The sequence below is a fragment of the Zosterops lateralis genome (genome assembly GCF_965231275.1).
Source record: "Zosterops lateralis genome assembly, chromosome: 1".
Lineage (NCBI taxonomy): Eukaryota > Metazoa > Chordata > Aves > Passeriformes > Zosteropidae > Zosterops > Zosterops lateralis.
Window position 1 is genome coordinate 150,709,062 of NC_139762.1, and position 14,361 is coordinate 150,723,422.

The following is a 14,361-nucleotide window of genomic DNA, read 5'->3' on the forward strand; positions in this document are numbered from 1 at the left end:
GAAAAGGAGACACAGAATCACAACATTTACAAAGACACGTTGGAACCATGAGAGAGGAGGGAAGAGGATCACACTGACTGTCCGTTAGTAATTATTAGGTTTTGCTCAGAGGAACGAAATACCAACATTTCAAGAACATAAGTTATGAAACCTCATGGCTTGAATGCAGAATAAGGAAATTGAGGTCACAACTACGGCCAAAGGGGATCAAGTAATGGTTTGTTGTTTGTTTATTGCATTTCTTAACCAGGTGAAACAATACATTTCAAATGACAGAGAACGTTGCCATGTAAATTTGAGAAATACAAATGGAACAAAACATTGGAACAAGTTCAGCCTGACCACACTCTTGTTTTCCAGATCCTCTCTCGATCACATTCAAGACCCAGGAAAGACATTCAAGACACAAGGCCTGGAAATCTCTATTCCATCACGAAGGATTCCCAGGCAACAGGACCTTACCAAGGTATTGCAGAGTGACCTCCCCAGGACATCAGCAGCTCCTTCATTCTGTACTCCAGCATTTCTGGGTACAATACAAGGACAAATAGACATCCATTGGCACAGAAGAGGAGCCCAGTCTTCACAAAGCACCCGCAAACCACAGCACACAAGTGCCACAAAATTACCTCACTGATGACATCACAGATCTTCAGGGCTCTGGATGTTTATTAAACCCTCCCTGAAACACACAGAACAATCACACTCATGCAAATACCAAATTAATAAAGTTGCTGCCAAGGTTAGATGGACACAGAATCAAGAGCAGGACAAGAAATTGCACAATTGTGGGAGGGAAAACACTCCCCACCTCATGAGTCACCTGACACAAAAGAGCTGTTGCTTCATTAACGCCCCAAGGCCATGAGACAAGGCTGTCCCACCCCTCCATGACCAGTATAAAAGACAGCCCAGAGCCCCTCTATCACACATACTTCTCCTGCCTCTTTCTGCTCCTGCTCCTGCCCACAACAAGGTGAGCCTCAAACCTCTGACCCTCCTATTCCAGCACTCCTGGCCCCTCTCTGCCAGCATGCTCAGATCTAGCCTCAGCTGTCCCCACAGCTCCCCACAGACCCACAACAGCCTCCACATTCCCTCACCCTCCTGCATCACTGTCCCTTGCCCCCCCCTCACCCCTGCCCTGCCTCACTCCCCCCATCTCTTCCAGGGACCCTCCACACCACACCCATGGCTTGCAACAGCATCTGCACTCCCTGCGGACCCACCCCGCTGGCCAACAGCTGCAACGAGCCCTGTGCCCTGCAATGCCAGGATTCCCGTGTCATCATCAACCCTTCCCCTGTGCTGGTCACCCTGCCAGGACCCGTCATGACCTCCTTCCCCCAGAGCACCGCCGTCGGATCCACCTCCTCGGCTGCCGTGGGCACTGAACTCAGTGCCCAGGGACAGCCCATCTCTGGGGGATTTGGTGGCTTTGGCTACGGCCTTGGCTATGGCCGTGGATTTGGCTACGGCCTGGGAGGCCTGGGCTGCTACGGCAGAAGGGGCGGCTACATCTGCTGAGGGCCCTCAGCACCACTCCTGACACCAACCACCCACTCCCTGGAACACATCTCAGCCACTGAGGACGCCTCTCAAAGGGGCTCAGCACTTGCAGCTCCTGCGCTCAGGGCACCAAGCAAGGCAGCTGCCAAGGGCCCAGCCTGGGCTGCCTGCAAACATGGCCCATCTTCCTGCTGCTCTTCTCCCACTCTCTGCTCTGCATTGCCCCATGACTCTGTCCAGTCCCCTCTGGACAAATCTCTTCTCCCAAGCCAGACACCATCAGGCACCTCCACCATTGGCTGCTCCCATTGTGGAGCAGGAAGGCCTTGATGCTCTGGCCAAACCACCTGCAAGCCAAGAGGCCTTGGCTGATGGTCGCCCTACTTGTACCTCAGCCCAACATCTGCCAAATGCTGCTCATGATTTTCACTTTTCTTTATGTCTGAATAAAATTCTTTTGCATTGCCACATTGTGAAATGTCCTCTTCCTTGGCAGGCACCTACTGTCACAATTTCCTCTTCCATTGCATCCCTCAAACCCTTCACTTGCTTGATCCCATGCCTGGATACACTAATGCAGGTCTATCCCTGCCTCTGACACAAGCCATGTACGGGTGTTGTGTTCACATTGGCTGGACACCAGTTGCTCCAGATGCCCACTGTCTTCCCTGTCCACCTACAGCTCTGCTCAAGCATGTCCATGTCTTCCAAATACACATCTCCAGTCTCAGAAGAGCAGAGCAGAGGGACAGAATTCCCCTCTCAGCTGCTGCCCATGCTGTGGGGATGAGCCCAGGACATGGGGGCTTTCTGGTCTGTGAGTGGTCATGGCTGGGGCATGTTCAATTCTTCATCTACCAACATCCCAGGTCCTTCTCCTCTGGGCTGCTCTCAACCTCCCTGATTGTCCAGTCTGTGGTCTTTTTGGCATTGCTCCAAACCAAGTGCAGGGGCTTGCATTTGGCCACATTCAGCTTCATGGAACTGATAAAATCCTACTGCTCCAACCTGTTCTAACCCCTCTGGATGCCCTCTCTTCCCTCCAGACAATCAACCACACTACTCAGCTTGTTCTGCTCCCTGATTTTGCAGAACAACCCACTCAATCCCACCAGCCGTGTCACTGAAATAGATGGGAAATAATACTGGTCCCAATAGGAGCTTCTGCCTGCCACCAGTCATCCCTTTTCTCCACACACATGGAGCCAGTGACCACAAGGGTTTGACTTAGACTGTCCTTAGACTGAGTTAGACCATCCCATCCATTCCTCATCCACCACATGGTCCAACCACAACTCCACATCTTTCCAGACTGAATAGGCAGATGCCTTCTGGTGCAGGAATAAATGCTAGGCACAAGTCCAGGTACAGGATATTGTCCCCTCTCCCCTCATCCAACAAGGCTGAAACCAATACCAGCACATTAAAATATGCCATCAAGTTCGGACAGACACAGCCCCAAGAGCTGGACATGATCCTGGAGAGCTGAGGGAAGCAAAACACTCCCCACCTTATGATTTGCCAGAGATGCTGCCTGAAAAAATGCCCCAATGTCGTGGCCAATGGCTGTCCCAAACCTTCAGCTCCAGATCATCCTCAAGGCCATACTCTGGATGTTATGCAGCAGTCTTGTCTTCCTTATTCCCTGTAAGCCAGAGATAAACAGAGCTCTCTAGTGTGAGCAGAGAAGAGCAGAGGGGCAGAATCTGCTGCACCTGGGATGGAGCAATCCCAAACATGCAGGATACAGTATGGGTGATCAAGAGGGGATGGAGAGCAGCCCCAAGGAGGAGGACTCGAGGTGTTGGATGAAGAATTAGATGTGCCATGGCCATGTGCACTCACCAAGTAGAAACTCCCCCTTGTATCCTGGGTTCATCCCCACAGTGTGGGCAGCACAAGAGAGTGGGAGAATCTCACCCTCTGCTCTCCTGTACTAAGACCAGAGTTCTGTGTTGAACTCTGAGCCCCCAAAGACAAGGAAGACATGGACCTGCTTGAGCAGATGTGTAGAAAGGTCTGGAAGATGATGAAGGTCAGGTGCAATTGGTGTCCAGCCAAAGAGAACACAACTTGCAAGATGCTGTGGGGCTTGTGCCAGAGGCAGGGATAGATCTGCATTCGTGTATCCAGGTCTGTGTTTCAGTAGCTGAAGGTCTGATGGAATGCAATGGAAGAGCAAAGTGTACCATTAGATAGTAGAACTGGGGAGGTGTAGCCCTGGTTCGTGCCTGAGATCTTTTGGTTTTCTGAAATTCTTTTCCCAGGGAATTTTCTGTAAACAAGAGAAGTGTTCTTCTAACTGTACTATGTTTACAATCTTTTCCCTAGGAGGGAATTCTTCTTGATGTCCCTCTGGTCTGACCAATGTGATTGAAGAAATTTGTCTTTGTTTCACCAATCGAATTGGTCTGTGTAGAATAGTATTAAAAAATCCCAAAAATAAAGAAGTCATTTTCAGCCTTTTGAAATCAGAGTCCTGTGTCATTGTGGTGTAAAGCAGTGTCAGGGAAGTAGCAAGTAAATGAGGTCTTGGAACACTTTTTTAACCCACCCCAGTGACTCCTACAACCCTGGCTCAGTAATGAGCAGGAGTTGAGAGAGTCTTGGAAGAAGAAAGAAGGAGGAGTCATTTGAAGCTATGGTGCAGAAAAATTTTATTGAGGTAGAACAGTGAAAACTCAGGAGCAGCCAAAGGAAGGAAGCTGGTCTGAGGTGCAAGAAGGGTGACCATCAACCCAGGTGCTTTCCTTGCAGGACGTTGTGCCAGACTTTGTGCCTTGCAGAGGGAGCAGCCCAGCAGAGCTGCCTGATGGTCTCTGGCTTAGGTAAAGTGGTTTGCAGCAAAAGAGACCACAAACAGACAAAGGGGTGATGCAGAGCAGGGAGTGGGAGAAGAGCAGCAGGAAGATGGGCCATGTTTGCAGGCAGCCCAGGCTGGGCCCTTGGCAGCTGCCTTGCTTGGTGCCCTGAGTGCAGGAGCTGCAAGTGCTGAGCCCCTTTGAGAGCCTTGGCCCAGAGAGGCGTCCTCAATGGCTGAGATGTGTTCCAGGGAGTGGGTGGTTGGTGTCAGGAGTGGTGCTGAGGGCCCTCAGCAGATGTAGCCGCCCCTTCTGCCGTAGCAGCCCAGGCCTCCCAGGCCGTAGCCAAATCCACGGCCATAGCCAAGGCCGTAGCCAAGGCCAAAGCCAAATCCCCCAGAGATGGGCTGTCCCTGGGCACTGAGTTCAGTGCCCACGGCAGCCGAGGAGGTGGATCCGACGGCGGTGCTCTGGGGGAAGGAGGTCATGATGGGTCCTGGCAGGGTGACCAGCACAGGGGAAGGGTTGATGATGACACGGGAATCCTGGCATTGCAGGGCACAGGGCTCGTTGCAGCTGTTGGCCAGCGGGGTGGGTCCGCAGGGAGTGCAGATGCTGTTGCAGGCCATGGGTGTGGTGTGGAGGGTCCCTGGAAGAGAGGGGGGAGTGAGGCAGGGCAGGGGCTTGGAGGTGCAAGGGGTGGTGATGCAGGAGGGTGAGGGAGTGTGGTGGCTGTTGTGGGTCTGTGGGGAGGGGTGTGGGCTGCTGAGGCTGGGGCTGAGCATGCTGGCAGAGAAGGGCCAGGGGTGCAGGGACAGGAGGGTCAGGGATTTGAGGCTCACCTGGCTGTTGGCAGGAGCAGGAGTCAACAGTGTCAGGAGAAGTGCTCGAGGGAGAGAGGCTCTGGGCCAGCTTTTATGCTGGTCATGGAGGGGTGGGACAGCCTTGTCCCATGGCCTGGGGGCATTTTTTAGGCAGCAGCTTATGCCTGGCCCAGCCTAGCATGAGGTCATGAGGTGGGGACTGGTTTCATTCATGTAGTTCTGCAATTCCATGTTCTATTCTGGAGTCTGTGCCCAGCTGACCTTGGCAGCAATTTTCATGAGTTGGTATTTGGGAGAATTTCATTGTCAGTTGTGTGTCAGGGAGGAATGAATAAACAACCAGAGCCCTGGAGATTTGCAATGTCATCAGTGCGGTCATTTTGTGACACTCGTGTGCTGTGGTTTGTGGGTGCCTTGTGAAGACTGAGCTCCTCTTCTGTGCCACTGGATGTCCATCAGTCATTTCACCACACCCAGAAATGCTGAGGGAGCTGCTGATGTCCTGGGGAGGTCACTCTGCACTATCTTGGCAAGGTTCTGGTGCCTGGGTGGAGTTCCTTATTTATGAAATAGAGTTCATGTCACTTTGACTTCTATGTGAAGAAGAGGGAGAATTTGGGAAATCGGAAGTTCTTTAGGCTGAACATGTTCCATTGTTACGGTCCATGTGGATTTCTGAAATTTACTCGACCATGTCCTCTGTCAATAAAGTGTATTCTGTGGCCTCACTCAGAAATCCTAGAAATAGCAACAAATCAGGCTTGATCCCTTTTTTCCCAAACTGATCTGTGTCAACAACTCACTTTTTCCACATTCAAGCCACGAGTTGTTATAATGTATAATCATAAGTATTAATCTTTTGTTCCTGTGAGCAAAACCCAATAATTAGCATATGGACAGCCAGCAAGATCCTCTTTCCTTCTTTGCCACACTTTGGGTGTTCCTCTGCGGAATTGTGCAATTTCATGTTCTGCTCCTGAGGCCATCTCCACCTGACCTTGGCGATAGTTTTTAGTTGCAGGTATTAGAGACCAAGGTGTTGTTGTTGACTGTGTGTAGAAAGACATGTAGAAGATTCATGCAAAGCTTACAAGGACTGGAGTGTTGTCACTGAGGTCATTCCATGGCATATTGACAACGTGTCTTATTTGCATTCTCGCCTCCTGCCTGGAAGAACTCCCAGCTCTCTCAGCTTCTCCTCATCTTAAGGATATTCCAGTTCCATCAGTGGCATGGAGGCCTTGCACTGTTCTTGGTCAACCATGTTAACGCCCATTCTGCCTCACCTTTGGTGGGGAACAGGCTGTTCAGCTCCCTCAACCTGCTTATATTTCTCTTCCTAATCCTGTTTTGGTAACTGCTGGAGCTTTTTACCCTAAAGGGCACATGGTGACATCAAGATCCATTTATGCTCCACCAGGAAGAGAAGGTCCTTCCCTGCTTGAACACCTTGGTTGTCAAGGGAAGGGACACTGGTGTCATGTGCCTGGACTTCTGTCAGGGCTTCAACACAGTCCCACATAACATCTTTGTCTCTAAACTGCAGACACGTGGGTTGCAAAGGTGGACTGATGAGTGTTGGGAAAGATGAATCAAGGAAACCTTATAAATATGATTGCTTAGCAAAAAATTCTGAAAATATGAAATCTATAATCAAAATAGAAGCTTACTTTGAGTTGTAGGATACCGAGTTTTAGTTACTATATAATCTAAAGGCAATAGCCTAGCCAGCTGAAGGAGAATCCCTTTTGATTGAACAATACCTTTCTGTTGGCTAAGGGATCCAAAGGTCAATGTAGCAAAACAGAAAAGTCTAAAGAGTAGTTTTTAGAGTTTAAAATATAACAAGGTATGGTAATATAATAGTTCTTATAGGGTGTATGTAGATTCTATAGGATTTTGTGTCTTGTATTGGTTGGTCACTGTAAATTAGAATATTCATCACAAAAGGAGATATAATGTATTGTAACAAGGCTCTCACTCTCTCTCTCTGGCTCTCTTGCCTGCTCTCTTCCCCCCGCTCTTAGCTCTCTCTTCCCCCTACTCTCTCTTAGCTCTTTTCCCTCCTCTCTTACCTCTGCTCTCTTTCCCACTGCACAATGACTCCTGCCACCTTGCTCTCTTGCTCCCCTCTTCTTAGCTCTTACCCTCTTGCTCTTTCTCCCTCTCTCTTTGGGCCTTCCCTTCAGACGAGGCTGGTGGCTGAAGGCAAGGCCCTTTCTACCCATGACCCTTGCAATAAAACCACGTATTCTGGAATATCTCAGGTCAACAGAGTTCCTTGTCCCTGTAATCCTTGGATGCACCTACAAATGAGTGGATGAGGAACAGCGAGAGAATGATGGTCAATGCCTCAGTGTACAGGTGGAGGCTGATGATGAGGCCTTCAGGCCTCTGCCTTGGACTGGTGATCCTGAATACCTTTCTCAAGGACATGAGCAGTGAGATTGAGACCACCTTCAGCATGTTTGCAGGTGCCAGGACGCTGAGCAGTGCAGTTGACACAAGAACAGTGAGAGATCCCATCATGGGGACACTGGGAATGCTGAGAACCTAAGAAACCTTTGTGGTTCAGAAACCTGAACCTGGGTTGGGACAGTCCCAGACATGAGCACAGCTTTGGAGATGAGATCCTCAAGAACAGTTCCACAGAGAATGACCTGAGGGTTCTGGTGGACCAAAATCTTGACAGGAAACAGCAATGTGAATTTTCAGCCCAGAACACCAACCATATCCTTGGTTGCATAGAAATAAGTGTAGCCAGCAGGAAAGCCTGGGGGTCAGTTGGAAACATGAGAATGTCATTATTGTCATGGCAGAGACCAAATGGATCAAGAGATGGCCATGCATCCTTGCAGCAGAAGAACTCCTGGTAAAGGGTTTCTAGCAGATTGACACTTTCTGTCTCTTCAGAGGTAAGGATATCTGATTTGGGGTGATGTGTTGGGCTCTGCAGTGGAAGAAAGACATGGACTTAGTGAGGCAAGAACAGTGCAAGAACAGCAAGAGGTTGAGGGGACTGAAGAACCCTTATTTTGATTAGAAATGAGAGACGTGCAAAGTTAATTTTTGCGAGAAGGGAAGAATGGACAAAGGAGATGTTGCCAGTGTTCCATGGCATGACCTCACTCATAACACCCCAATTCTTGTAGGCTTTGGTGTCCTCTCCTACATGCCTAAGGCAAAACAACAATACCAATCCTTTGGCCTCTACTCAAAATTAAAAACTGCCACAAAGGTCAGATGGACACAGCCTCTAGAGAAGGACACAGAATCTCAGAATTCCACAAAGATACACCAGCACCATGACAGAGGAGGAAATAGGATCACAATTACAATCCACTAGCAATTAGTGTTTTTTCCCAACAGGAATGAAATATTACTTCTGACAGGATGTAAGTTATGAAACTATATGGCATGAATGCGGAATAAGCAAATTCACGTCACAGACGTGAATTCTGACAGGATGTAAGTTATGAAACCATATGGCATGAATGCGGAATAAGCAAATTCACGTCACAGACGAGCCTGGGCAAAACGTGATCAAGCATTGTTGGCCACTTGTTTATTTGATTCCTTAAAGAGGTAAGGAAATGCACTTTAAATGACAGAGTACATTTCCGTGGAAAGTTTAGAAATCCAAATGGATCACAGCACTGGAAGAAGTTCAGCCTAACCAGACTCTAATTTCCAGATCTTCCCTCTTGATCCTAAACAAGAAACAAGGGCATGGGGTCCCTTTCATCCATCAGGAACTGCTCCCAGGCACTGAGACCTTTCCAAGAGATTGCAGAGTGACCTCCCCAGGACATCAGCAGATCCTGGGTGCAACACAAGCACTGATGAAAATCCAATGGATGAGAAGAGGGGCCTAGATTTCACAAGGCACCTGCAAACCATAGCACGTGAGTGCCACAAAATTACCTCACTGATGACATTATACCTCTGCTGGGCTCTGGTTGTTTATTCAGCCCTCCCTGACTCACATTGAACAAAGAAATCCAGCCAAATACAAAGGCAATGAAGTGACTGCAAGGGTCAGCTGTACATGGCTTCAAGAGCGGGATATGGAATAGCAGAAATACATGAAGGAAAGCATTCCCTGCCTCATGACTCACCGGGCCCTGGCCCAGGCAAGAACTGCTGCCTTCAAAATGCCCCAAGGCCATGGGACAAGGCTGTCCCGCCCCTCCACGACCAGCATAAAAGCTGGCCCAGAGCCTCTGTCCCTCCACACCTCTCCAGACACACTTCTCCTCCTGCTGACAGCCAGGTGAGCCTCAAACCCCTGCTGCTCCTGCACCCCTGGCCCCTCTCTGCCAGCACACTCAGCCCCAGCCCCAGCAGCCCTCACACCTCCCCACAGACCCACAACAACCTCCACACTCCCTCACCTTCCTAATACCCTGCTTGCAAACATACAGACCTGCCCTGCCTCACCCCCCTCTCTTCCAGGGACCCTCCACACCACACCCATGGCCTGCAACAACCTCTGCACTCCCTGCGGACCCACCCCGCTGGCCAACAGCTGCAACGAGCCCTGTGCCCTGCAATGCCAGGATTCCCGTGTCATCATCAACCCTTCCCCTGTGCTGGTCACCCTGCCAGGACCCATCATGACCTCCTTCCCCCAGAGCACCGCCGTCGGATCCACCTCCTCGGCTGCCGTGGGCACTGAACTCAGTGCCCAGGGACAGCCCATCTCTGGGGGATTTGGTGGCTTTGGCTACGGGCTGGGCTATGGCCGTGGATTTGGCTACGGCCTGGGAGGCCTGGGCTGCTACGGCAGAAGGGGCGGCTACATCTGCTGAGGGCCCTCAGCACCACTCCTGACACCAACCACCCACTCCCTGGAACACATCTCAGCCATTGAGGACGCCTCTCTGGGCCAAGGCTCTCAAAGGGGCTCAGCACTTGCAGCTCCTGCTCTCAGGGCACCAAGCAAGGCAGCTGCCAAGGGGCCAGCCTGGGCTGCCTGCAAACATGGCCCATCTTCCTGCTGCTCTTCCTCCATTCCCTGCTCTGCATCACTGCTTCAACCCCGTGCAGCTCCCTCTGCTGCAAACCCCTTGTCTCAAACCAGAGACTATCGGGAATCTCTGATAGCCATCTCCCACTGTGGGGCAGGAAGGCCTCGGTGCTCTGGCCAAACCATCTGCAAGCAAGGGGCCTCGGCTGATGGTTGCTCTACTTGCACCTCAGACCGGCTCCCTTCCATATGCTGCTCCTGATTTTTCACTGTTCTACCACAATAAAGTTTTCCTGCATCATGACCTCAGAAGACTCCTTCTTTCTTTCTTCTCCAGAGACTCTTTGAGACTAAGTCCATGGTTTTGAGGCTATTTGGGTTGTTGAAAAAGTGCTCCAAGATCTCCTTCAGGAATTATTTCCCCAATTCTACTGCCCACTGCCACACTTTGTTCTTCCAGTGCATCACAGCCACTTTTCAGTTGCTTGAACATACGCCTTGATACACTAATGCAGGCGTGTCTGTGACTCTGACACAAGGACCTCCTGGGTGGTGTGCTCACTTTGGCTGGACACCAGTTCCTCCAGACTCTCCTCATCATCTCCTAAGGCCATTTACAGATCTGCTCAGGCAGGTCCATGTCTTCCCTCTTTTGTGTACTCAGAGTGGAACACACAAGCCCAGTCTCTTCAGAGTGCAGCAGAAGGGCAGAATGTGCAGCCCACACTGTGGGGATAACCCCAGGACATGGGGGATTTTTGCTCAGCTCATTCACATGGCCAGGACATGTCCAATTCTTCATCCACCAACACCCCAAGTCCTTCTCCTTAAGGATGCTCTTAATTAACTCATTGCCCATCCAACATCCATTACTGAGATTGATCCAATCCATGTGCAGGACCTTCCTATTGGCCCTGTGGACCTTCACGAGCTTCACACCAGCCCATCTCCCCAGCCTGTCCAGAACCCTCTGGATGCCTTCCCTTCCCTCCAGACAATCAACCACACCACTCACCTTACTGTTACTCACATCTTTTTGCTGAGGGGACACACAACTGCAGTCTCCATGTCCCTGACAAAGATGGGAAGTGATAAAAGTTGCAACATGAGTCTCTGAGGGTCACCACTCATCCCTGTTCTCCACACACACATGGAGCCATTGACCACAACTCTTTCAGTGTGACCATCTTGCCCATTTCCTTCTTAACCAAACAGTCCAACCATCAATTCCACATGCCTCCAGCTTAGAGCCAAGGATGTTTTATGGCAAAGGAACAAATACTGTGCACAAGTCCAGGTACATGATATTGGTCTCTCTTCCCTCATCCAGCAATGGTGGAACAAATACCAACTCACCAAATCTGCTGCCAAGGTCAGATGAACGCAGCCTCAAGAGTAGGACATGACAATGCAGAGCTGTGGGAAGAAAAACCCTCCCATCTTATGATTCTCCAGGCTGTGCCAGGCAAAAGCTGCTGCCTGAAAAAATGCCCTGGATTAACTGGCCAAGTCTGTCCCAAACCTCCAATGACAGATCATCCTCAAGGCTGTGGTCTGGATTTTCTCAACCAGAATCCTGTCATCCTTTTTCCCAGTAACCCATAGATTAAGAGTTCTCCAATATCACCAGAGAGGAGCAGAGGCGCAGAATCTGCTGCAACTGGATTGGAGCAGTCCCAAACATGCAGGATAAAGGCTGGGTGAGGAGGGGATTGAGAGCAGTCCCAAGGGGAAGGATTTGGAGGCTGTTGGTGGATGAAAAATTGGACATGCCCCGACCCATGTGCACTCACAGGCCAGAAACGCCCCCTGTGTCCTGTGCTTATCTCCACATTGTGGGGAGCAGGTGAGAAGGTGATTCATAGCCTCTACTCATCTCTGGTGAGACTGGAATTGTGTGTTCAACTGTAGGACCCCCATGATAAGAAAGACATGGACCTGCTTGAGCAGATCTGTGAATGGGCTGAGGATATGATGAGGGGCTGGAGCAACTGATGTCCAACCAAAGCAAAGACACCACGCAGAGGGGCTTGTGCCAGCAGCAGGGATAGACCTGCATTAGTGTCTCCAGGCCTGTGTTCTAGAAACAGAAGGGTTTGTAGGATGCACTGGAAGACCAAAGCATGACAGTGGGTGGTAGAATTGGGGAAAGAAATCCTAAAAGAGGTCAATGTACATTTTTTAAGCCCAATGGCTTCTACAAACCTGACTTAGTGCTGAGTAAGACTGGAAAAGTCTTGGGAGAAGAAACAAGGAGTCATCTGAGACTATGATGCAGGAAAACTTTATTGAGGCAGAAGGATGAAAGGTCATGAGAATCCAGTAGAAGCACGGCAGGCTGAGGGGCAAGTTGGGTGACCATCAGCCAAGGTCCTTTGCTCACAGGAGCTGTTTCCAGAGCATCAAGGGCTTTAGGCCCCACAGTGGGGGGCAGCCCAGCAGAGGTGCCCAAACCCAAAAGCTGATGGAACTTATGGACAATTGGCACCCGGGTTCATGGCATGAGAGATTGGAACAGCCTTGGGAGAAGAAAAAAAAAAAAAGGACTCATCTGAGGCTGTGATGCAGGAAAACTTTATTGAGAAAAAAAAAAAAAAAAAAGTAAAAAGCAGGACAATTAAATAAAATAGAGCTGGTCTGAGGTGCAACATGACAATGATCAGCACAGATCCTTTGATTGCAGTAGGTCTGACCAGAGAATCAAAGACCCAGATGGCAGGAGTCCAGCAGAGGTGCCCAAATATCTCTGGCTTGGAAGAAGGGGTTTGGAGCAGAGGAGACTGGACAGAGCCAAAGGGGCAATGCAGAGCAGGGAGTGGGAGAAGAGCAGCAGGAAGATGGGCCATGTTTGCAGGCAGCCCAGGCTGGCCCCTTGGCAGCTGCCTTGCTTGGTGCCCTGAGCGCAGGAGCTGCAAGTGCTGAGCCCCTTTGAGAGCCTTGGCCCAGAGAGGCATCCTCAATGGCTGAGATGTGTTCCAGGGAGTGGGTGGTTGGTGTCAGGAGTGGTGCTGAGGGCCCTCAGCAGATGTAGCCGCCCCTTCTGCCGTAGCAGCCCAGGCCTCCCAGGCCGTAGCCAAATCCACGGCCATAGCCAAGGCCGTAGCCAAAGCCACCAAATCCCCCAGAGATGGGCTGTCCCTGGGCACTGAGTTCAGTGCCCACGGCAGCCGAGGAGGTGGATCCGACGACGGTGCTCTGGGGGAAGGAGGTCATGATGGGTCCTGGCAGGGTGACCAGCACAGGGGAAGGGTTGATGATGACACGGGAATCCTGGCATTGCAGGGCACAGGGCTCGTTGCAGCTGTTGGCCAGCGGGGTGGGTCCGCAGGGAGTGCAGAGGTTGTTGCAGGCCATGGGTGTGGTGTGGAGGGTCCCTGGAAGAGATGGGGGTTGAGGCAGGGCAGGTCTTTATGTTTGCATGCAGGGTATTAGGAAGGTGAGGGAGTGTGGAGGTTGTTGTGGGTCTGTGGGGAGGTGTGAGGGCTGCTGGGGCTGGGGCTGAGTGTGCTGGCAGAGAGGGGTGTGGGAGTCAGGAGCAGGAAGGTTAAGGGTTTGAGGCTCACCTTGTTTTTGGCACAAGCAGGAGGAGAAGGCGGGTGGAGAAGTGTGTGAGAGAGAGAGGCTCTGGGCTGGCTTTTATGCTGGTTGTGGAGGGGTGGGACAGCCTTGTGCCTTAGCCTTGGGGCATTTTGCAGGCCACAGTTCTTGCCTGGTCCAGGCTGCTGAGTCATGATGTGAGTAGTGTTTTTCTAACCAGAACTCTGCAATTCCATGTCCTGTTCCTGAGTCTGTGTCCATATGACCTTGCCAGCAGCTTTCAATCGGGAGTCAGCATTTAGGCAGATCTGATTGTTGAATGTGTGTCAGGGAGGAATGAGTAAACAACAAGAGCCCAGCAGAGGTGCTATGTCATCATTGTGGTCATTTTGTAGCCCTTGTATTCTGTGGTTTGTTGGTCATTTGTGAAGACTGGGTTCCACTCCTGGGCCACTGGATGTCCACCAGTCCTTGTGTTGCACCCAGGAATGCTGAGGGAGCTGCTGATGTCCTGGGCAGATCACTGCACAATAGCTTGGAGAGGTCTCCGTGCTTGAGAGCCCTTCCTGATAGGGGAAAGGGAGCTCCTTCCTTTTGTGTCTTCAATGGTATCAAGAAAGACCATCTGGAAAACAAGAGGCAGTTCAGGGCTGAACTTGTTCCAGTGTCATTGTCTACTTGTGTTCTGAAATTTATATGACAATATACTCTGTCATTTAAA

At 50.7% G+C, this 14,361-nt stretch overlaps 4 protein-coding genes across 4 annotated transcripts; 2 read left to right on the forward strand and 2 right to left on the reverse strand.

Annotated features, from left to right (window-relative positions):
- Positions 1-1,191: 1,191 nt before the first annotated feature.
- On the forward strand, positions 1,192-1,576 carry LOC310914361 (feather beta keratin-like; the record flags this gene model as incomplete). Its single annotated transcript, XM_083870446.1, has 1 exon — positions 1,192-1,576. The coding sequence occupies one exon, from the start codon at positions 1,192-1,194 to the stop codon at positions 1,525-1,527; it is 336 nt and encodes a 111-aa protein (XP_083726572.1). The 3' UTR covers positions 1,528-1,576.
- A 2,831-nt stretch (positions 1,577-4,407) lies between these two features.
- On the reverse strand, positions 4,408-4,939 carry LOC310917877 (feather beta keratin-like; the record flags this gene model as incomplete). The annotated part of the gene is made up of 1 exon (XM_083876481.1): positions 4,408-4,939. One exon carries the CDS (start codon positions 4,937-4,939, stop codon positions 4,601-4,603), a length of 339 nt encoding a protein of 112 aa, XP_083732607.1. The 3' UTR covers positions 4,408-4,600.
- Positions 4,940-9,609: 4,670 nt separating this feature from the next.
- LOC310917420 (feather beta keratin-like) lies at positions 9,610-10,134 on the forward strand (the record flags this gene model as incomplete). The annotated part of the gene is made up of 1 exon (XM_083875616.1): positions 9,610-10,134. One exon carries the CDS (start codon positions 9,610-9,612, stop codon positions 9,943-9,945), a length of 336 nt encoding a protein of 111 aa, XP_083731742.1. The 3' UTR covers positions 9,946-10,134.
- A 2,352-nt stretch (positions 10,135-12,486) lies between these two features.
- LOC310911470 (feather beta keratin-like) lies at positions 12,487-13,457 on the reverse strand (the record flags this gene model as incomplete). Its single annotated transcript, XM_083865012.1, has 1 exon — positions 12,487-13,457. The coding sequence occupies one exon, from the start codon at positions 13,455-13,457 to the stop codon at positions 13,122-13,124; it is 336 nt and encodes a 111-aa protein (XP_083721138.1). The 3' UTR covers positions 12,487-13,121.
- Positions 13,458-14,361: the final 904 nt, after the last annotated feature.